At 42.2% G+C, this 17,024-nt stretch overlaps 1 protein-coding gene across 1 annotated transcript; it reads right to left on the bottom strand.

The window, feature by feature from the left end:
- Positions 1–1,521: 1,521 nt before the first annotated feature.
- On the bottom strand, positions 1,522–10,327 carry LOC123406071 (succinate-semialdehyde dehydrogenase, mitochondrial). Its single transcript, XM_045099563.1, has 19 exons — positions 10,120–10,327; positions 9,208–9,307; positions 8,337–8,385; positions 8,159–8,246; positions 7,954–8,064; positions 7,611–7,673; positions 7,409–7,519; positions 6,935–7,000; positions 6,734–6,811; positions 6,047–6,124; positions 5,371–5,437; positions 5,208–5,293; positions 3,859–3,891; positions 3,742–3,774; positions 3,265–3,365; positions 3,015–3,100; positions 2,128–2,234; positions 1,970–2,047; positions 1,522–1,898 (listed from the first exon to the last, which is right to left on the bottom strand). Exons 1-19 carry the CDS (start codon positions 10,234–10,236, stop codon positions 1,866–1,868), a joined length of 1,485 nt encoding a protein of 494 aa, XP_044955498.1. The 5' UTR covers positions 10,237–10,327; the 3' UTR covers positions 1,522–1,865.
- Between the last annotated feature and the right edge of the window lie 6,697 nt (positions 10,328–17,024).

Consider the following 17,024-nt stretch of genomic DNA (forward strand, 5'->3'; position numbering starts at 1 on the left):
TTCAGCCTATGCGCATCCCCCTGCCTTTAGCAAACATAAAAAGGGTAAGCAACGGAAGCAGATGCAGGTTAATTAATTAGCTACTGAAGCCCAGTACCCTAGGGTTGCCCTTTATTTGGCGAACGAACGACGAGACGCAGAGACTTCAAAGGAAGCTTCTTCCTGAGCCATACACTGAAGCAGGAGCAAGTTCCAAAAGCTCGTGCATGCTGCTGCTGCTACGCAAGAGAGAGATAGAGAGCGCGCGCGCTCAACTCCCGAGGCAAATCATCTTGGGTTTCACCAAAGCAAAGCGGCCCGCGGGCCAGGCCCCTGGTGGCCCGGGCCGGCTCGCCTCGGGTTCGCCCCCGGTCTGTGGGCCCCACCCCTCTGCAAGAGACAAGCGCCCTTTTGCTGCCGCCCTTTGGATTTTGGTCTTTGGAGGAGGAGAGCGGGGCGAACCAAAAGGTAAAGGTGCGTGCCTACTGCCTAGCCATGGCCAGCCAGCCGGCCATTGCTTGTTTGACGAGGGAGATCGAGGGAGGAAGCTTCGTTTATTCCTTCCTTCCTTCCACCTGTTGCTGGTGAAGCAGATAGATCTACTGTAGTGCTACTAGTAGTGGTAGGTAGGTAGCTGTTCGATGAAAAATGTACATATAGATATTTTAGAACAAATTATAAAATGAAGTAAAAAACACATTGAAAATGTGCAAGCCACCATCTCTCTACTCTTTAATTATCTAACCCCCAATGAGCTAAATGCATATAGAAATTAAAGAGACAATGTATAGAATGTTATTGGTCTTCATTGCCGTATAATGAGAGAGAATCATTTCTTTTTTACTTTAAAGTGTATCGGAAAGATAAAAATACACTTTTTTAGAACAAATTATAAGACCAAATCTGAGTACACCATACGTTCGTGCTGCCGCTGGCCCGGCCCATTCTTACTGCCTGCCCAGGGTCTGCACTCATCACTCGATCTAGCTGCTGCTGCCGCCTCGGTAAGCGGGAAAGAGGAGATACCAGCCAGATCTTCTCAGCTTTTTTGTTTGTTCAGAATGTGAGAGATCTCGTTGGCTCATGCGGCATGTGGAAGTGGTTTCTGCGAAATTCCTGCTTGCCAAACAGGCGTTTAGGAGCAGTATTTCCCTCGCAAAAAAAAAAAGGAGCAGTACTTACTATATGGCCACTACCCACTCCGTCTTACTATACTACCAAGTACCAACGTACGTGTTCCGGTTCGACCACCAGTTTAGCCCGAATAGCAACATTGACAGTACTACCAAATTGTTACTACTACTAAATGCAGTCTTCAGTTCCGTGTTCATGGTACAGAATAGTTTTTGTTTCAAACACCACAATTGGAGGCATCGATGGTTGAAATATCACGTGGACCAACTGCTACTTGCAGGATATATACGCTACTCATGATCTGTTACACTTTGGTGATACAGGGGTACAACTGACTTCCAGGAACAACAGTCGCCAGAAACACAGAATGCAGCATCACTATATAACCATCTGAGAGGACCTGCTCTCTGCACCAAGTGAACGACGTGATGATTATTAGTAGGAGAGTACCAAAGTTCAGAGACGAAGCCGTGCTTCACGTTTCATTCATTTACAACTCATTACAACCCGTTTATTCGGACACGGCCTATTCTCTTTATTCCAAGCAAACTGTGTTCCCTCTTCACTCGAACTTATACCTTTTATTAGGACACGGCCTACTCCCTTTATTCCAAGCTTCTAAAACTGTCCTCCCTCTTCGTTCCATCTTACACCTTACGCCTGCAGAGCTATCCGCGCTTATCAGCGTACTTGGCCCCGGTAGGTTCTCGATCCTTCTTCATTCAGGTGGAAGCGAAGGCCAACTTCAAGCATCAACCCAGGTTGCCCATGCATACATACTTAATCTGCAACCACGGTCAAGCAAATGAGCATCGATTAAAGTCGGGAAACGGTTTAGAGAGTTGTGTGTGCCAACCTCCAGGAAGTCATCCATGCCATATTTTGATCCTTCCCGCCCAAGGCCAGACTGCTTAACCCCACCGAATGGCGCCACCTGGAAATTACGTGAAATGTATCAAAACATTGCAGGCCAGAAAGTAGGGATTCGGTAAATTCAGTTTGGCGTTTTCTTACCTCTGTGGAAATCAATCCCTCATTCACACCGACAAGCCCGTACTCAAGAGCTTCGGAAACACGCCATGACCGGGCTATGCTCTTTGTAAACATGTATGCAGCTAAGCCTGTAACATCGTGGATAATGAGGTTACTATAATGAGTTGTCAACATAAATAGCCTTAAGCCAAGACTAGGGAATTACTGAAACAAAATTCATTACCATGGTTATATACTTAATACAAATAATTCAGACATCGCAGATTTTAGTTACCACTATCCAGAAATATCTCAATGTTGTATCATTCTGGCCGAAATCACTGTTCTGACCTTTTCAGCAATCTTTGTCACAAACTGAACTCGACATGAAAGTATTTCACGATCTGACCCTTTTGGCAACGTCATAGCCCGTGGCGTTTCTGTCTGACATAGAAAGGCCCAGCTAGGTAGTGTTTCTGCCCGCCCACTGCCAGGCCGAGCACGCGTACTTGACAGGCCAGAAACGCCGAGGTAGATGCCGTTTCTGGAAACGCCATTGACCCTAGAGCTTCTATGTAGGGCAGCAACGCCAAAGCCTACAGAGAAACGTCAGGGTCAATGGCGTTTCTAGAAACGGCATCTAGCTCGGCGTTTCTGGCCTGTCACGTACGCATGCTCGGCCTGGCAATGGACAAGGGCAGAAAAACGCTATCTAGCTCGATGTTTCTATGTTGGGAAGTAACTTCACGGGCTATGGCATTGCCAAAAGGATCAGATTGTGAAATACTTCGATGTCGAGTTCAATTTGTGACAAAGATCGCTGAGAAGATCGGAATAGTAATTTCGTCATATCATTCTCTACTAACGGTTTCAGTCTACAGAAAGAAACTCCTAAAACGTTACAAGTGATCTTGGGCCACATAATGAACCTGCATTGGTGTCGTTTGCTAGATGGATTGCTTCCTCCTCAGTTTTGAATGGTATAAGTGGTGCAACTGGACCAAAAACTTCTTCCCTGGAGCAAAATGTATTGGCCTCATTACATCATGAAGAGTTCAAAAATCTGAAGATGGTTACAAATTTGCAGAGGACTGGACGAACGGTTTCATGATCTGTGCACATAAAAGCAAAGCTATGCAGTGAAACAAGTTGGATGTGATGTAGAAATTCATACTTTACCTGAAAAGAAGCATATCATTGCTTACGTTCCCTACCACAGTTGGCTCATAAAAGGTCATCCCGAGGCTGTGTCTTTTACCACCGAGCATGACGTTGGCTCCCTACAGGACCAAGGAGATAAGGAGATAATTTACAGTTTACATGCAGTTGCAGGTTATGTTGCAGATTTGGTATAGAATTATCAGACAAGCATCTTGGTATAGAATTGTTGCTTGTTAGTGTGTGGGTGATAAACCAGAGTCAAGATTCAGGAAAACTGTGGTTCCTCAACCAGTTAATTTACAGTTAGGTGGGATGAACCAGAGTCAAGATTCAGGAAAACTGTGGTTCCTCAACCACTTAACTTTCTGATTCACCTTTTAGGAAATGTTACCAACAATCCAGCTGGGCCCAGGAAATGGTCCAGCCATAGATTCTGTAACCTAACATCTAATTCCAATAGAGATAATGTACGCCGTTACGGTCATTTGAAATTACCTTTGAAGTAGCATCACCTACAAACTTCTCTACCTACAGGAGAACAGACCAAAAAGTAAAACATGTGAGGATTGCTACATAAAATATTTCGGGACATTGCAAGTGCAAAATATGAACCTTTTGAACGGCAGCTTCATTGATTAGAGGACCCTGCATGTGAAAGAAACTGTAAAACCTGACATGAGGTACCAAAAAGAAAAGAACATAGCAGATCACAAGTATTATCCATTATGATGCAGCACGAAGTTCAATCATGATTCACAAGGGTCTCTTTGAAAGACAGAATTCTATAAATTAAATTAAGGAATAGAAAACACGTAGGATTGAGATCCCATGGCTTGTGGCATCTGTCAGGTTTTGAGTTGAGTCAACTAAAACAGCAAATATCTCCCAGGGCAAGCCGGCACGCTACCGGATGCAACTGACGACTGGCAGGCATACCTTGTTGACCATTTCAAGAGGGTTGTACCCACAACTTACGGAACCTACAAGGACCCTTCAGGAAGACAGCCATGACCCATGTTGAAGTGGCTTTGTTAGATTTTTATCAGCATTTCTAGGATTTGATCAGTGAGGACTCACTTTCCCTGCTTCATGATTTTTACAATGTTAGACTGGACATGGCTAGACTTAATTATGGCATGATTTCTTTCTTGCCTAAGTGTCCAGATGCTGATAGAATTCAAACCTGTTGTCCAAATGAGCTGAAATATCCCACATAAGTAGTGAAATAATTATAATTTACTGATTTTTTTAGCATTTTTGTAGAAATGACGAATTCTGAACCAAACTTGAATTAATCAAACTAAAACTGCAAATATCTTCAAAACCTGTCGTCCAGCCTGGGTTTCTTCCATGTGTGCACTTATGAGCGGGGCCCCCAGGGATCATGTCAACAGAGCCAAACGATGGATTAGATCTACCTGCAACAGATTACACTAATAGGTGGTGTTTCGTACAATAAACCTGTAGAGTAGGTGTTGCGCAAAATCAACCTCAATAGTTGGTGGTTTCGGCAACTTCTTTGTCAGGGAACAAAAACACATGAATCTAGAAAAGTGGCTCTCAGGGTGCTCCACAAGAATTTTGTAGGAATTTGGAGGAGGAGAGAGAAGGTTGATGCAAGTAATTTTCCATGTGGTCTAACCTCTTGCTAGATATCAGATAGAATTGGAGCGTATGAAGGCAAGCTTGGGACTGGGGAGTGCGAAAGCAAGCCTTACAAATTTTGGTGATCTCATTCATTTGATCCGGAGGGATTTCATGAGAAAAAATCCTATTGACTGACATCCTACAGAATCCTATGAAAATCCTTTAATCTAAAGAGACCCCAAGTACTGTCAAATTAGGTATTCTTATAACTCATACAGCATGAGAAAACAGTGTCCAAGCAACTAACACAAGAAACACATAGCTCAAATTTTGTAGCTCAATATATAACACAGGGGATTAAACACTTTATATACCTGTGATGTACTCTCTTCTAGCCCATTACCGACTTGCAAGCTCTGAACAGCCTTGACAAATGCACTTGCGAATTTTTCGTAGATACCTACAGATGCAACTTGCATTCTTAACAGAACAAAAGAGGCACCGATAACACATATATGACATAAATGATCAGTATACCTTCTTGCACCAATATCCTGTTTGCACATACACATGTCTGTCCACTGTTCCGAAACTTGGCAGCAAGCTAAATAAGAATGGAGTAGGTGAATATGCATCATATTATGATCAAAATGATAGAATTTACACATTTCAATAGTCTGTTAGCTGAAATGGGAAAGTACAAAATATGTTAGTGATACATATGAAATGAACTTCATTAGCTGATTCAGCCATTATCATGTTTGTTTTTGCCATATGGTGGTGTTATCCTCTAGAAAAGTAACAGGGATATGTGCATTCCCTGGCAAAGCAGCTGCACAACCTGGATACCAACCCAACACTAAATTTCTATCATACTATATGTTGGGAAAGAGTGAGAAAGCGACATGTGTTTAGCCCACATTATGTTTCTAAGTTGCAGCTCAGGAAAAAAAAGGAAGTCAAGAGACAGACATACATATGCATGCATTGACCTAAGAAAACTGAGCGTTTTCAAGATCGCTCTTTAAAACCACGAAACAGGCCCCAGTAATCAATTAGCTAAAGTCTTAGAAATAAGGTACAAGCTCATCATATCAATTATGATGTTCGTCTCCACCTAGAGATAATCATGATCTTTTTGGTATGTATGTTAGTGGAAATACAAGACCCGAAAATAGTTCTAGAAGTGAGGAAAAGCAATATTTTTACTTACACTGCCTTTAACGGCAACATCAATATCTGCATCATCGAAAACAATGCAAGGTGCATTCCCACCAAGCTCCAAAGAAACCTACATGAGAATTTTTCTTGCGAATATCAACATTGATGGTATCACACTGAAATGAAACAATAAAAGCTTTTTGTAGAAACATTCTAACTAAAATAAAGGAAGTTAACCCTAAAGAATTAGATGATATCCATGCTGAATTGACTGAATAGCAAGTTTTGAAACTGGCACAGGACCAGAAAAACACAACCAGGGTAGTTCAAGAGATCTGGTAGTTTTTGGACCATTTATTTGGTAAGGTTTGAGACCTTCTAGATTGACGTTTGGGGCATATCTAATACTGAGATATATATATATATATATTCCAGGCTGAATTGCATGCAGTATGGTATTAGGGCCTAAACCAGACAGACAAATTTTATGAAAAGTAGATAAGGGCTAGTGTGACCAGAAGCACTGAGCCACTCCTGGTATGCTGAGCCCTTCTGCACAGATATCTTACATGTTCATCTGAAACAAGGTTAGTTATTGCAATATGTCACCAAACGAAATCGATACAACAGCTTGCGAATATTGGATGTGTTCTTGGGAGTAGAAAGCTCTAAAGATGCACAAGAACTTTAAACTTCAGAGGTACAGTAATTTCTCCTCAAGTAGTATCTCAGTACATACCTTTTTCACGGTGTTTGCTGATCCAGCCATCAGTTTTTTGCCAACAGCTGTTGAACCCGTGAACGTAATCTTTCTGACCTATAAATAGGAAAACATGTGATCATGTACACCACAATTTATATGATTTAACATATCTAAAAAAATACTTGCAGAAAAACATACTAGATAATTAATACTGAAAGAAAGGGAAGGAAATAAAACCTGTGTGCTCTGCATTAGTTCATCACCTATCTCAGGAGCATTACCCATCACAACATTTAGTACACCCTAGATGAAGAATATGATTGAAGCAGGTGTCATGAATATACTCACAGAAATAGACGATGAAAAATTAACTGTGATGAATAAAACCTTCCGTTAACAATGAAACAACTTGGCAGGTGCAAGTAAAAGATGGGAAAATATGATTTGGTTCAACAATACCCAAAACCTGATCTTTCCCCTGGTGTCTTTTGCAGGATTGCAGTTATGACTAGTTTAACAGTTATACTTCTCAAAACGAGTAAAGCATCCCAGAAATCTAGTAACAGAATTTTCTCGGTAACTGTACCCATACCATGAATATGGAGATTTCGTTACAGAAATTTAGTGATCTTCGACAAGTACATATGGAAACAGAATAAATACACTCGTACACAAATAATACTGGAATAATAGAGAACCCGAGAGAATTACAGCTGGTATTCCAGCTTGAAGAGCAAGGTCTGCTGCAGCTAATGCTGTCAGAGGTGTGAACTCTGATGGCTTGACAACAACTGTGCATCCACAAGCCAATGCTGGTCCAACCTGCGGGAAGGCATATATAAGAAAATGTACAAACATAGCTGATTTTATTTTGGACATTTTAACCAATGGAGAAGTGTGTTTTGCTTAAGACCTTTCTGGTTATCATTGCTAAAGGAAAATTCCATGGTGTAATAGCTCCAACTACCCCAATAGGCTGCAAAATATCGATAATAAACTAATATTAGAAAAATAAAAGCACAGGTTTACTGCACTTGAACAAGAAAATGAACTGAGAAACTAGAGTAGCATTCCAAGAGAATGTCAGTACCTAACATGACATTTTGCTTGATGAAATGAAAGGTGAGAAGTGTACAGTGTGATTATGAAATAATGTAAACAAATATAAAAGTAATGAGGTAATGAGGGATTGAGGGGCAAAGTGACTACCAGAAGGAACAGGCATAATAAATGTTTAGAGGGTATTAACATATTACCTGCTTCAGAACCAATAGTCTGCGATCAGCTAGAGTTGGGGGAATAATATCACCATACACACGCTTTGCTTCCTCAGCAAAAAATTCTATGAAACTTGCACCATAGTTCACCTGAATATATGATTAGCAACAAATTAGTCTACCATAACCCTAGATAATTACAAGCTCCAACTAACTATTGTCAGTGCATGACTTCAGCAAGTACCTCCCCAAGGGCTTCTTTCATAGGCTTCCCCTGTTCCAGTGTCATAAGAAGCGCAAGTTCTTCCTTGTGTGACATAAGTAGGTCATGCCTTTTGTGGAAATACATAGTGAGAAGAAATGTCCAGGTAATACTACAAGAAATTCATGCTACTATTAACACTTCAATCCATGCAAACTACCATTTTCTTAGTGCCTTGCTCCTTTCACTTGCAGTGAGTTTGCTCCAAGCTACAAAAACGTAAAGGACAATAAACAAACAAAGAAAATTGCAAGTGGTAAATGGAAAATCAACTATAATGAAGTATGCAAAGAAAAATATTATTAGACATACAAATATTTAGCAAAGGCAAACAACAACAGGAAACGCACAATTCCATATAGGACTCATATTTTTGTTATGAGGTGAAGATGAGTATTCTACTAGGTATTGAAAATCATAATTAAACTTGATTAAGATAAGGTTTGCACCAAAAGAGGGCATGCATTAGATATTTTTAAACAAGCATTTCCAAAACAAGAAAGTTGCCAATGCTTTAGCAAAATAAGCTTTTAGAGACCAATCTGTGTCTCCTAATTTTCTTTGCCTAAGTGCTAATCATGTATTCTCTTGTTGCCTTTAGAGCTTGTAGTAATAAACTAGAGGATTACCTTTGGGATTCTACAAGATGTACTTGGTCTACTACGAAGTACAACTCCTCTGTTCTACCAGAAACAAAACAACCATCACACATTCACCTAATATGGAGACAGTATAGTAGTTCCGATTTTTATTATTAAATTACTATATATGGTAATAGAACAACTAAGCCAGAATGGAAGCATTTTCTGATACACAGAAGATATTAGTTGATTGTGGTATGTGACATGTGAACGGAAGTTCACTTGATTCATGGTGTTCCAATGCTGATCTTCCGCTGACACGGAAGCAGTTTAATTTGCATATATTAATATCATAAGCATGTCAAATCATTTTAACTATGGCACTTGCAAAACATTATTTGGTCAGTATTCAAGTATTAAAAGTGAATACACTAATGTGTTTTTACATACTATAAAATGTAGTGTGAGCAGAAGCTATTGCATCAGCTGTTTCTCTGTTGCCCATGCAGGCTACATTTGCAAGGACCTCGCCAGTTGCTGGATTTTGCACCTACAAGGAAAAGAATGTTGTTCCAATGATAAATATTGACAATCAACATTGGCAACTTAGCATAGGTTAGAGAATTGAGATATAAAAAGTGAGTAGAGTTGCAGTAGCAACACTTAATTGATTATTCATACTGTTCAGCGCTCTTTACAGAAATAACCTAAACAGCAAACTTACAAGCTTAAGACCAGCTAAGTTCCGACGTTATTTTCATGACTATTACAGTGGCATCAAGGCGTGCGGTAGCTAAGACAGAACACAACCATACCAAAGAATTACTCATAGCTCCAAACTATATCAAGCAGGAGGAAAGTTTCAATGGCGCTAACGTCCTAGGAAAGTAGGAATGGGATCAAAGTCCAAGCAACATTGCCAGAGCTCATAGATGAAGCACTAACCGTATGCTGACACTCGTGCGACAGCCTAGTTTGTGTACTCCCCTCGACAGACACACACCTGTCGTGCGGCATAAAACCTCCCCAACGACCAAAACATGCCACGAAGTACACAATTCTGGTTAGCACACTCCACTAAGCAGTCTGACACTGTCGCCCACAGACAGTCTGTGGGCAGATGGTGTGTTCACAACCTAAGAACACACGACTAATAATAACTACACCAACAAAACTGCAATTCAACAAAACGAACTAAGAAATTCGGCACAAAATTTCCAACTCCCACGCGTTTTCCACAAAGTAACAGCTGGACTGGGCACAGCAGTAATCCCTAATTTCCCCCACGAAATCCAACCGCGCCAATCCACAAGGATCTCGAAGGCACCACTACAGTGAGACGGACGGAGGGAGGGACGGTACCTCGATGGTCTTCCCGTCGTAGGCGTCGACCCACTTGCCGCCGATGAGGCCGCGCGTCCTGAGCAGCCCCGCCGCCCGGATCTTCTCCATCGCCGCGCCCGCGTCCACGCTGCCCATCTGCGCACCCACCCAGCAATTATAACAGAAAAAACACGACCCACCGAGCACCACCGCCGGGGGGGCGCGAGGGGTATGAAGGAGCGCAGGCGAGTGGGGTGGGGGGAGAGAGGGCGTACGTGGCGGCGGCTGGCGACGCGGGAGGAGGCGGAGCCGGAGGCGGCTAGGATGTGGCGGGCGCCGAGCGCCGCCGCGCGTCGCATCGCCATCGCCATCTGAAGGAAGGGACGAGTGACACGAACACCTGCACCTGTTGTGTGGCCGGGTCTCTGTGTCTTATTTGCACGAGCGCTTTACACGTGGCCTGTTGAGCTGGTTTAGGAAAATTTGTGCGATGGCGACCTCCCAACCTCCCCGACGTCGGCCAAAATTCGCGGGCCGGCGTGGACCGCACGGACGGCCAGGTCGCTCCAGATCATGGCACAAAGAATGAACTTCCCCTTTTTACCCTCGTAAAATAAAATAAAATAAAATATCTATGCAGCGCCATGCAGACAAGCAAGGAAATCAATTTCGACTGAACATGCTCAACCATTTTATTAGTTAATTAACTCGGGCATTAGCAAGCAGTTTGCCACTTTGGCTTGGGAAACGCTTACTATCAGTGGTCTGAAACGAAGCCATCGTGAGACCGTTGGTGAGCCATTGATCCTTCTTTTAATCTCACGGCTGAGATTTCAGTCTCCAAGATTGCCGCACATGCTACCATAATTCCAGTCATCAATTTATATCCCTAATTAACTGCCCCTACCCAAGCACCCATGTTTCCGATCTCGCCGCACCAGTCCAAGCTCTTGCCCTTGCTCGCCGGTGCCCTCGCTCCCGTCTCCGTCCTCAGGGTTCTTCCCAGCCCCACTACGGCCTCCGACGCATCTTACCTGTGCGTCATCCCATCCATGTGCCCGAAGTTAACCGTGACATTGCTCACCGACGTGCTCGCAACCTTCCTCGTCGTCCTGGTTATCTTCGTCGCAATTGAACCCCTCTGCACTTGTCGTTCTTTTCTCTTGTCCCGCTCATCAGAGCAGCATGGCGTATCACACGATTCTCCCACATGGCCCATCCTCATCCCATTTAGGGTTTGACTCCTCTCTCCTCTTGGTACTTCTCAATCTTGCAATGCTAGTTCTTTTTGAAACTTATTTTGCAGTGCTAGGTGACTGCTAACATAATTGTGTTTCGATTTTTACTTGATATCGTGGTGTCAATACGTTGGTCTATGCATCATTTTGTGGTTGTGAATTTCTTCCATACTGTATGTATTGGATCACTAAATTATCTATATTTTTATGGATTAGGTAGGTACATCACACACATAGGCCTACCCGGTTATTATTATTAGTTCCATTTTTCAAATTTTGTCGCTTCCCAATGGCAATACAAATGTACCCGACGGACTTTTTTGTGCTTCTTTGGGCAAGCAAATTGCTTACATTGGCCAACAAAAATTGGTTAAATTTGTGTATAGGCAACCGAAAATATGCATCCTCGCATTGACAGTAATCCTAATTGTTCCCATTATTAATGTTCCATGCTAGCGGCCAAGACTAATGTTGGGTTGTCATATATTCATGCTTCTTAGAAATTGACATACTATGGTTATAACAGATAAGCTTGCTAATGTCGTGCTTCCATACACCTATTTTGACTAACATCTTCCTGTCTCGATTTATTCCTTCAATTCACATATTTTGACACACGGCAATGAAACATGTCGAAACAGATTGTATGTCCAGAAGTCTGATGTGCGACACTTCAGAACGCAACCATAGTCTGTAGGATTTTTCCCTCCTCACACGCATCATCCTCATTGATCTGACCTTGGTATTGAGTCCTCTCAACCAGATATGGTGCGAGTTGATTTCCATACATATTTATGTTCTCAAGAATTGTTTGATATCTCTATGTGCATATTTTTCTCTATTCCCTTTTTGGGGGCTAATTTTGATACATATATTATGTAGTGGATCACAAAATCATCAACGACTACATGTCTATTTGGTACGTTCATGACATAAATATGCTTACCCATGTTGACCGCAGGTTTTTTTGGTATTGATTCTTTTTTCAAATACCTATGCTTCAAAGTAATACTACTTATGTATCCAGCAATATTTTCATGCTTCTTACCCATTGTGCTTCCACATTGTAATACACATGCTTCTTCGGCCCATAGTATGCTTCAATTTGTTAATTGCAGGTGGTTGAATAGCACACAAATTGGTGTTTCTTGTTAATCATGCTTCCTTGATTTTTACCAGATGCTTCTACTGTAGACATGTAAATCCATAACACAACAATGTTCCGTGAACGTTAAAATTGTGCATCTAGATCTTGTGTGTCAAGCGTGTAGATTTCTCAAATCAAATCTCCACTATTTTAGTGTGTGATAGCATCAACATCATTTGCTTGTGTTAGCCATGCTTCCTATGTTAAGTGCTCTCACACATGTTTGTATGCAACAAGGAGCGCTAGGGGATCAAGGTTGGATGTGTCTACTTGAAAGATGATGAGTCGAGTTCATAAAATACCCCCAAGGTTCAAATATTTGGGCTATCAAGAGGTATACAATCTCGAGGACAACACCTTGGATAATGAATTCCATCAGATGATGGCTATGCCACATTCGAATTAGCGAAATTTGATGCATGGAAGCAATTTTGACTTTGCCTTCAAGCATACTCTCCATTTGAATGTAGCATTTTGCTCTCTCTTTGCATCAAATCCCTAATTTGAATTGGAATCATGTGTAATTATGACTGAAAATATTTTTCTATCTAATGGAAGCAATATAATATTTTGTTGGAAGCAACTCTCTAGTCGATGGAAACAAGATTGTGATGTTTCTCAAACACGTACAATGATTTCTTTTTCGATGGATGAAGGTTCAAACCAATTCTCTAGTTTGTGGAAGCAAGATAGCGATGCTTTGGAAACAAAATTTCAGGTTACAAAGGACATAAAATTTCAAATAAAGGGCGATGCTAAGGATCATTTCCTCGCAGCGGTTGGATTTACACTCAAAAAACAAACACGAGTCACCGCGGAAGGAGCGCCACCCAGCTTCGCAAGCAGGGGCCGCACACCCTCGTCGTTGGGGCTGGGCGTTCGTCAGCGTGGTGATGCACCATTGCAACAATAACACTGGCACGACGGTGCTCCAAGGCAACGCCGGCGGCCTGTCGCAACTCCGGCCATGTTTCATTGCAGCAGCAACAGCAGCACGCGGTGCTCCAACGCAGCACCGACAGCTCGTGGCAGCTCTGGTCTTGTTTCATTGTAGCCGTGCCACAAGTGCGCAGTGCTCCAATGCAGCGCCGACCATGCTTCATTGCAGCCACGAAATCGAAACGCGGTGCTCCAACACAATGCCGGCTACCCGTCGCAGCTCCGGCATGTTGCGTTGCAGCTCCGCCTCTCCGGCGCGCATCACCACCCCGATGCACTGCAGATCCGCCGCCACACCTTCATGTTCCACTGCAGCTCTGCTGCCGACGCATGGCACCACGTTTGTTATGCAGCTCTACTTCTCCATTCTGCGGCAATGGCGGAGATCCCACTCTCCCATGGATTGCAGCTAGGGAGCAACATGTACGGGCCACATCAGATGGCATGGCTAGCGGCGGTGGCTCACATCAGCTCGCAGCTCGGCAATTGCGGCCATGGCGAATGGGCAGCAGCGGTGCTGAAGGAGAGCGGGTGTGCTGCCGAGAGAGGTGAAGGGAAAAATGAGGAAGAAGACGAGCGGTGAGGAAAGAGATAAGGCAAGATGGGAGTGCGAGGTGGATGGGCCCTACACGAGGACGTGTCAATCGGGGGAGGCGGCTTACAGAGTAGAGAAATCAGTTGGTTGATTATAAATAATTTCCTCAAATAGATCAAACCATATTTTATTTACAACAAAAACAAATTCTTGAATGAAGACAAAAATTAACTAAAATGCCTCCGTACAGAAATATAGAAGCATGTAGATAACTAAAGTAGTGATCTAAACATTATTATATTTGTTTACGGAAAGAGTAGTAAAGAAAACAAACTGATGCACAACATTACAAACAAGGTGGATACATGGATACACGTATTAGTTGTGTCGGATGCAAATTTTGGTACATAAGAAAGCAACCTACGGATATGATTTGTATGATTTGTTCCCTAAAACTAAGTACCAACTCATATCCAAGGGAAGCAAGCTGCCAGATTTGATTTGTTTCCTAAGACTATGGACGACTACATATAGTAAGGAAGCAAGCTGCCGTTTTTGATTTTTTTTCTAAAACTATGGACCAATGCACATATGGTAAGGAAGCATGCTGTCGTATTTAATTTGTTTCCTAAAACTAAGGTCTAACTCTTATAGGCAGTTAATCCCGCGTAATCAGGGATCCACATGATTTACGGAAGCAGTCCCAGGTTTGTTTTAGTGGGTCCTAAACAAGAGATCGAACGTACGTTCTGCTTTCAATCTAACGGCATGCGACTGGTCTGATAGATGCAATATATCAATAGTCTGATGCGTAGCAGTGCCTTACACATAGTCAACACATATTTGAAATGGCGGCTGGAGAAATGGGGCAAACATCAATCATCTCTCGGAACATCAACACCATTGTTACATGCATAGTCTCAGTTGTTATACATACTGGACCAGTTATTAGAGCCCCCGCACGCCAATTGAATTATCAGGTATTTTCGTTTTTTGAAAATTCTTTTAATGTTTATGAACATATGATGTTGTTTAAGTTAGATACTTTTGTTGTACTTATGAATGGAGGACCTAGCATGGACAAGAAGGATATCCGTTGGAGCGAGATCAAGCATGGAGTAAAAGGTGCACGCATGGGAAAGAATAATGAAGGTTTCACTGGTGATTTTCGCAATTTGAAGCCACCGTAAGGTGAGTATGAAGGCTTGGACGAAATATTAAGACACCACTTTATAAATTTCGTCCATATGCTATTATAGGTGTTGTGCCACCTTATTTTTGGGTCAGGCCAAGGTAATTTCGAAATACCACATTATAGGCTATTTTTAGAGTCTCTGTGTGTGTAGAAACTGAGTTAGGGTCGGTTTCGAACCCTTCTCCAAGGGGTCACAAAATCCCTCCACTATTCTCCCATATATACACCCCTTAGGACACCATTTAGACTTGAATTTTGTTTAGATTACAAGTTCGACATAGCTGCAACTTTGTGTTCTTCGTTTGTGTTCCACGGTTAGACAAAGGCGTCACAGAACCCCACTTTCATCAATAAAGCTTTCCTCTTATATTCACAATATCCATATTGCAATCTTGGTTTCTTTCTTGTTCTTCGTTTGCGTGCAGGAAAAAACCCTCGTGGTCAGGTTGATCGTGCTCCGGCATGGTCAATAACCTCTCGGAGTTGATTTAGCGATTGCTAAGGTGCGACGTCCTCACACGTTCGTAGTCGGATCGTCAAAGTCTACTCTTCCAAAAACGATAACAACCATCTCATCAAAAGACAGGGACAATTTTGCCTCTATCAAGATGGTATCAGATTTTCAGGTTGCTCGACGAGATTTTACCAATTTTTCATAGCTAGATCGCTTTTGTTCTTCATACCTATGGTCCATGGAAAAGCCAGAAAAAATTAGGGTTAGATCATCATATCTTAATCAATTTGAGCCTTTGCATAGTATTTTCAGTATTTTTCTTTGTTGAATATGCGGTTACATCGTCGTATCGAGTTACTTGTCTTAGTGTCTAGTCCTTTAGAGTTTTGAGTTCTGTTCACAGGCTGTCACACCGCCACCGTTCCATCTTTCATCACTGCCATATAGCACCACCACGCTACCATCATTGTTGCTGCCATATACCACCACCATGCCACCATTATCCTTGCTGCCATATAGCACCACCACATATCCACCACCAATCCTAGTCCAAGTCCTTTATGTCATAGGTTAATTTTGAGATCCTCTTGTTTTTTATTTCACGTTTCCTTACTTGAGTAGGTTTGGGGAAAAAAAGTGTGGCACGCTTTTGAGAGCACTTTTTAGGCCAAAATTTTGGAGGGTCAACTTTTTTTCCCAATAATTTTGTTAGGCTTTTTAGAGAGTTCTGAGACACTCACCACCATAGTGATTTTGTCGTAATTTTTGGTTGTCACAGCCCCGAATTTCTCCAGGAAAAAAAATTGTCAAAAAAATCATGTCTATCGTGTTTTTGGTCCTTCGGAAGAGTTTTGAGACACTCGCCATTATAGTGATTTTCTGAAAAGAAAAGAAAAAGAGCGCAAAAAAATAGAGAGAGAAAGAAAATCAGAGTGGCTCTTCCCTTAATTATGTGTAGTGTCGTGATTTTGTTAGTGTTCTAGGCTCACGTCTCTAGTACGGTCTAGCCCAGGACCAGCATGGTACCGTCGTTGAGCGTCCTTTCGACTTTGCATCTCTGAACTGATTATTGCTGACCTTTTTGCAACCATATTATAAGCCTTTCCAGCTCCACATATATCTACATCGTGTGTTTTACACCACCTAGCAATCGCTATATCCAAGCTTTGAGAGTTTTGACTACATCGGTTGGCGATCACCACCTCCTCCTAGGTAAGAACTAGTAAGAATTTGAGATTTGCTTGACGGATTTGTGACCCACCACCACCACCACCACCATCACCACCAACATCACTTCCTAGTAGTTTGTAGGTTCATATTCTTCTATGTTCCTATTGTTGCTAACCATGCCAGGATCACAAGATGACAAGGTCGACTAGGAGAGCCTGACCAACAGGGAGCTCCATGATAAATTTCAGCAAATGATGGTTGACCGG

This window comes from Hordeum vulgare, chromosome 6H, assembly GCF_904849725.1.
Source record: "Hordeum vulgare subsp. vulgare chromosome 6H, MorexV3_pseudomolecules_assembly, whole genome shotgun sequence".
Classification (NCBI taxonomy): domain Eukaryota; kingdom Viridiplantae; phylum Streptophyta; class Magnoliopsida; order Poales; family Poaceae; genus Hordeum; species Hordeum vulgare.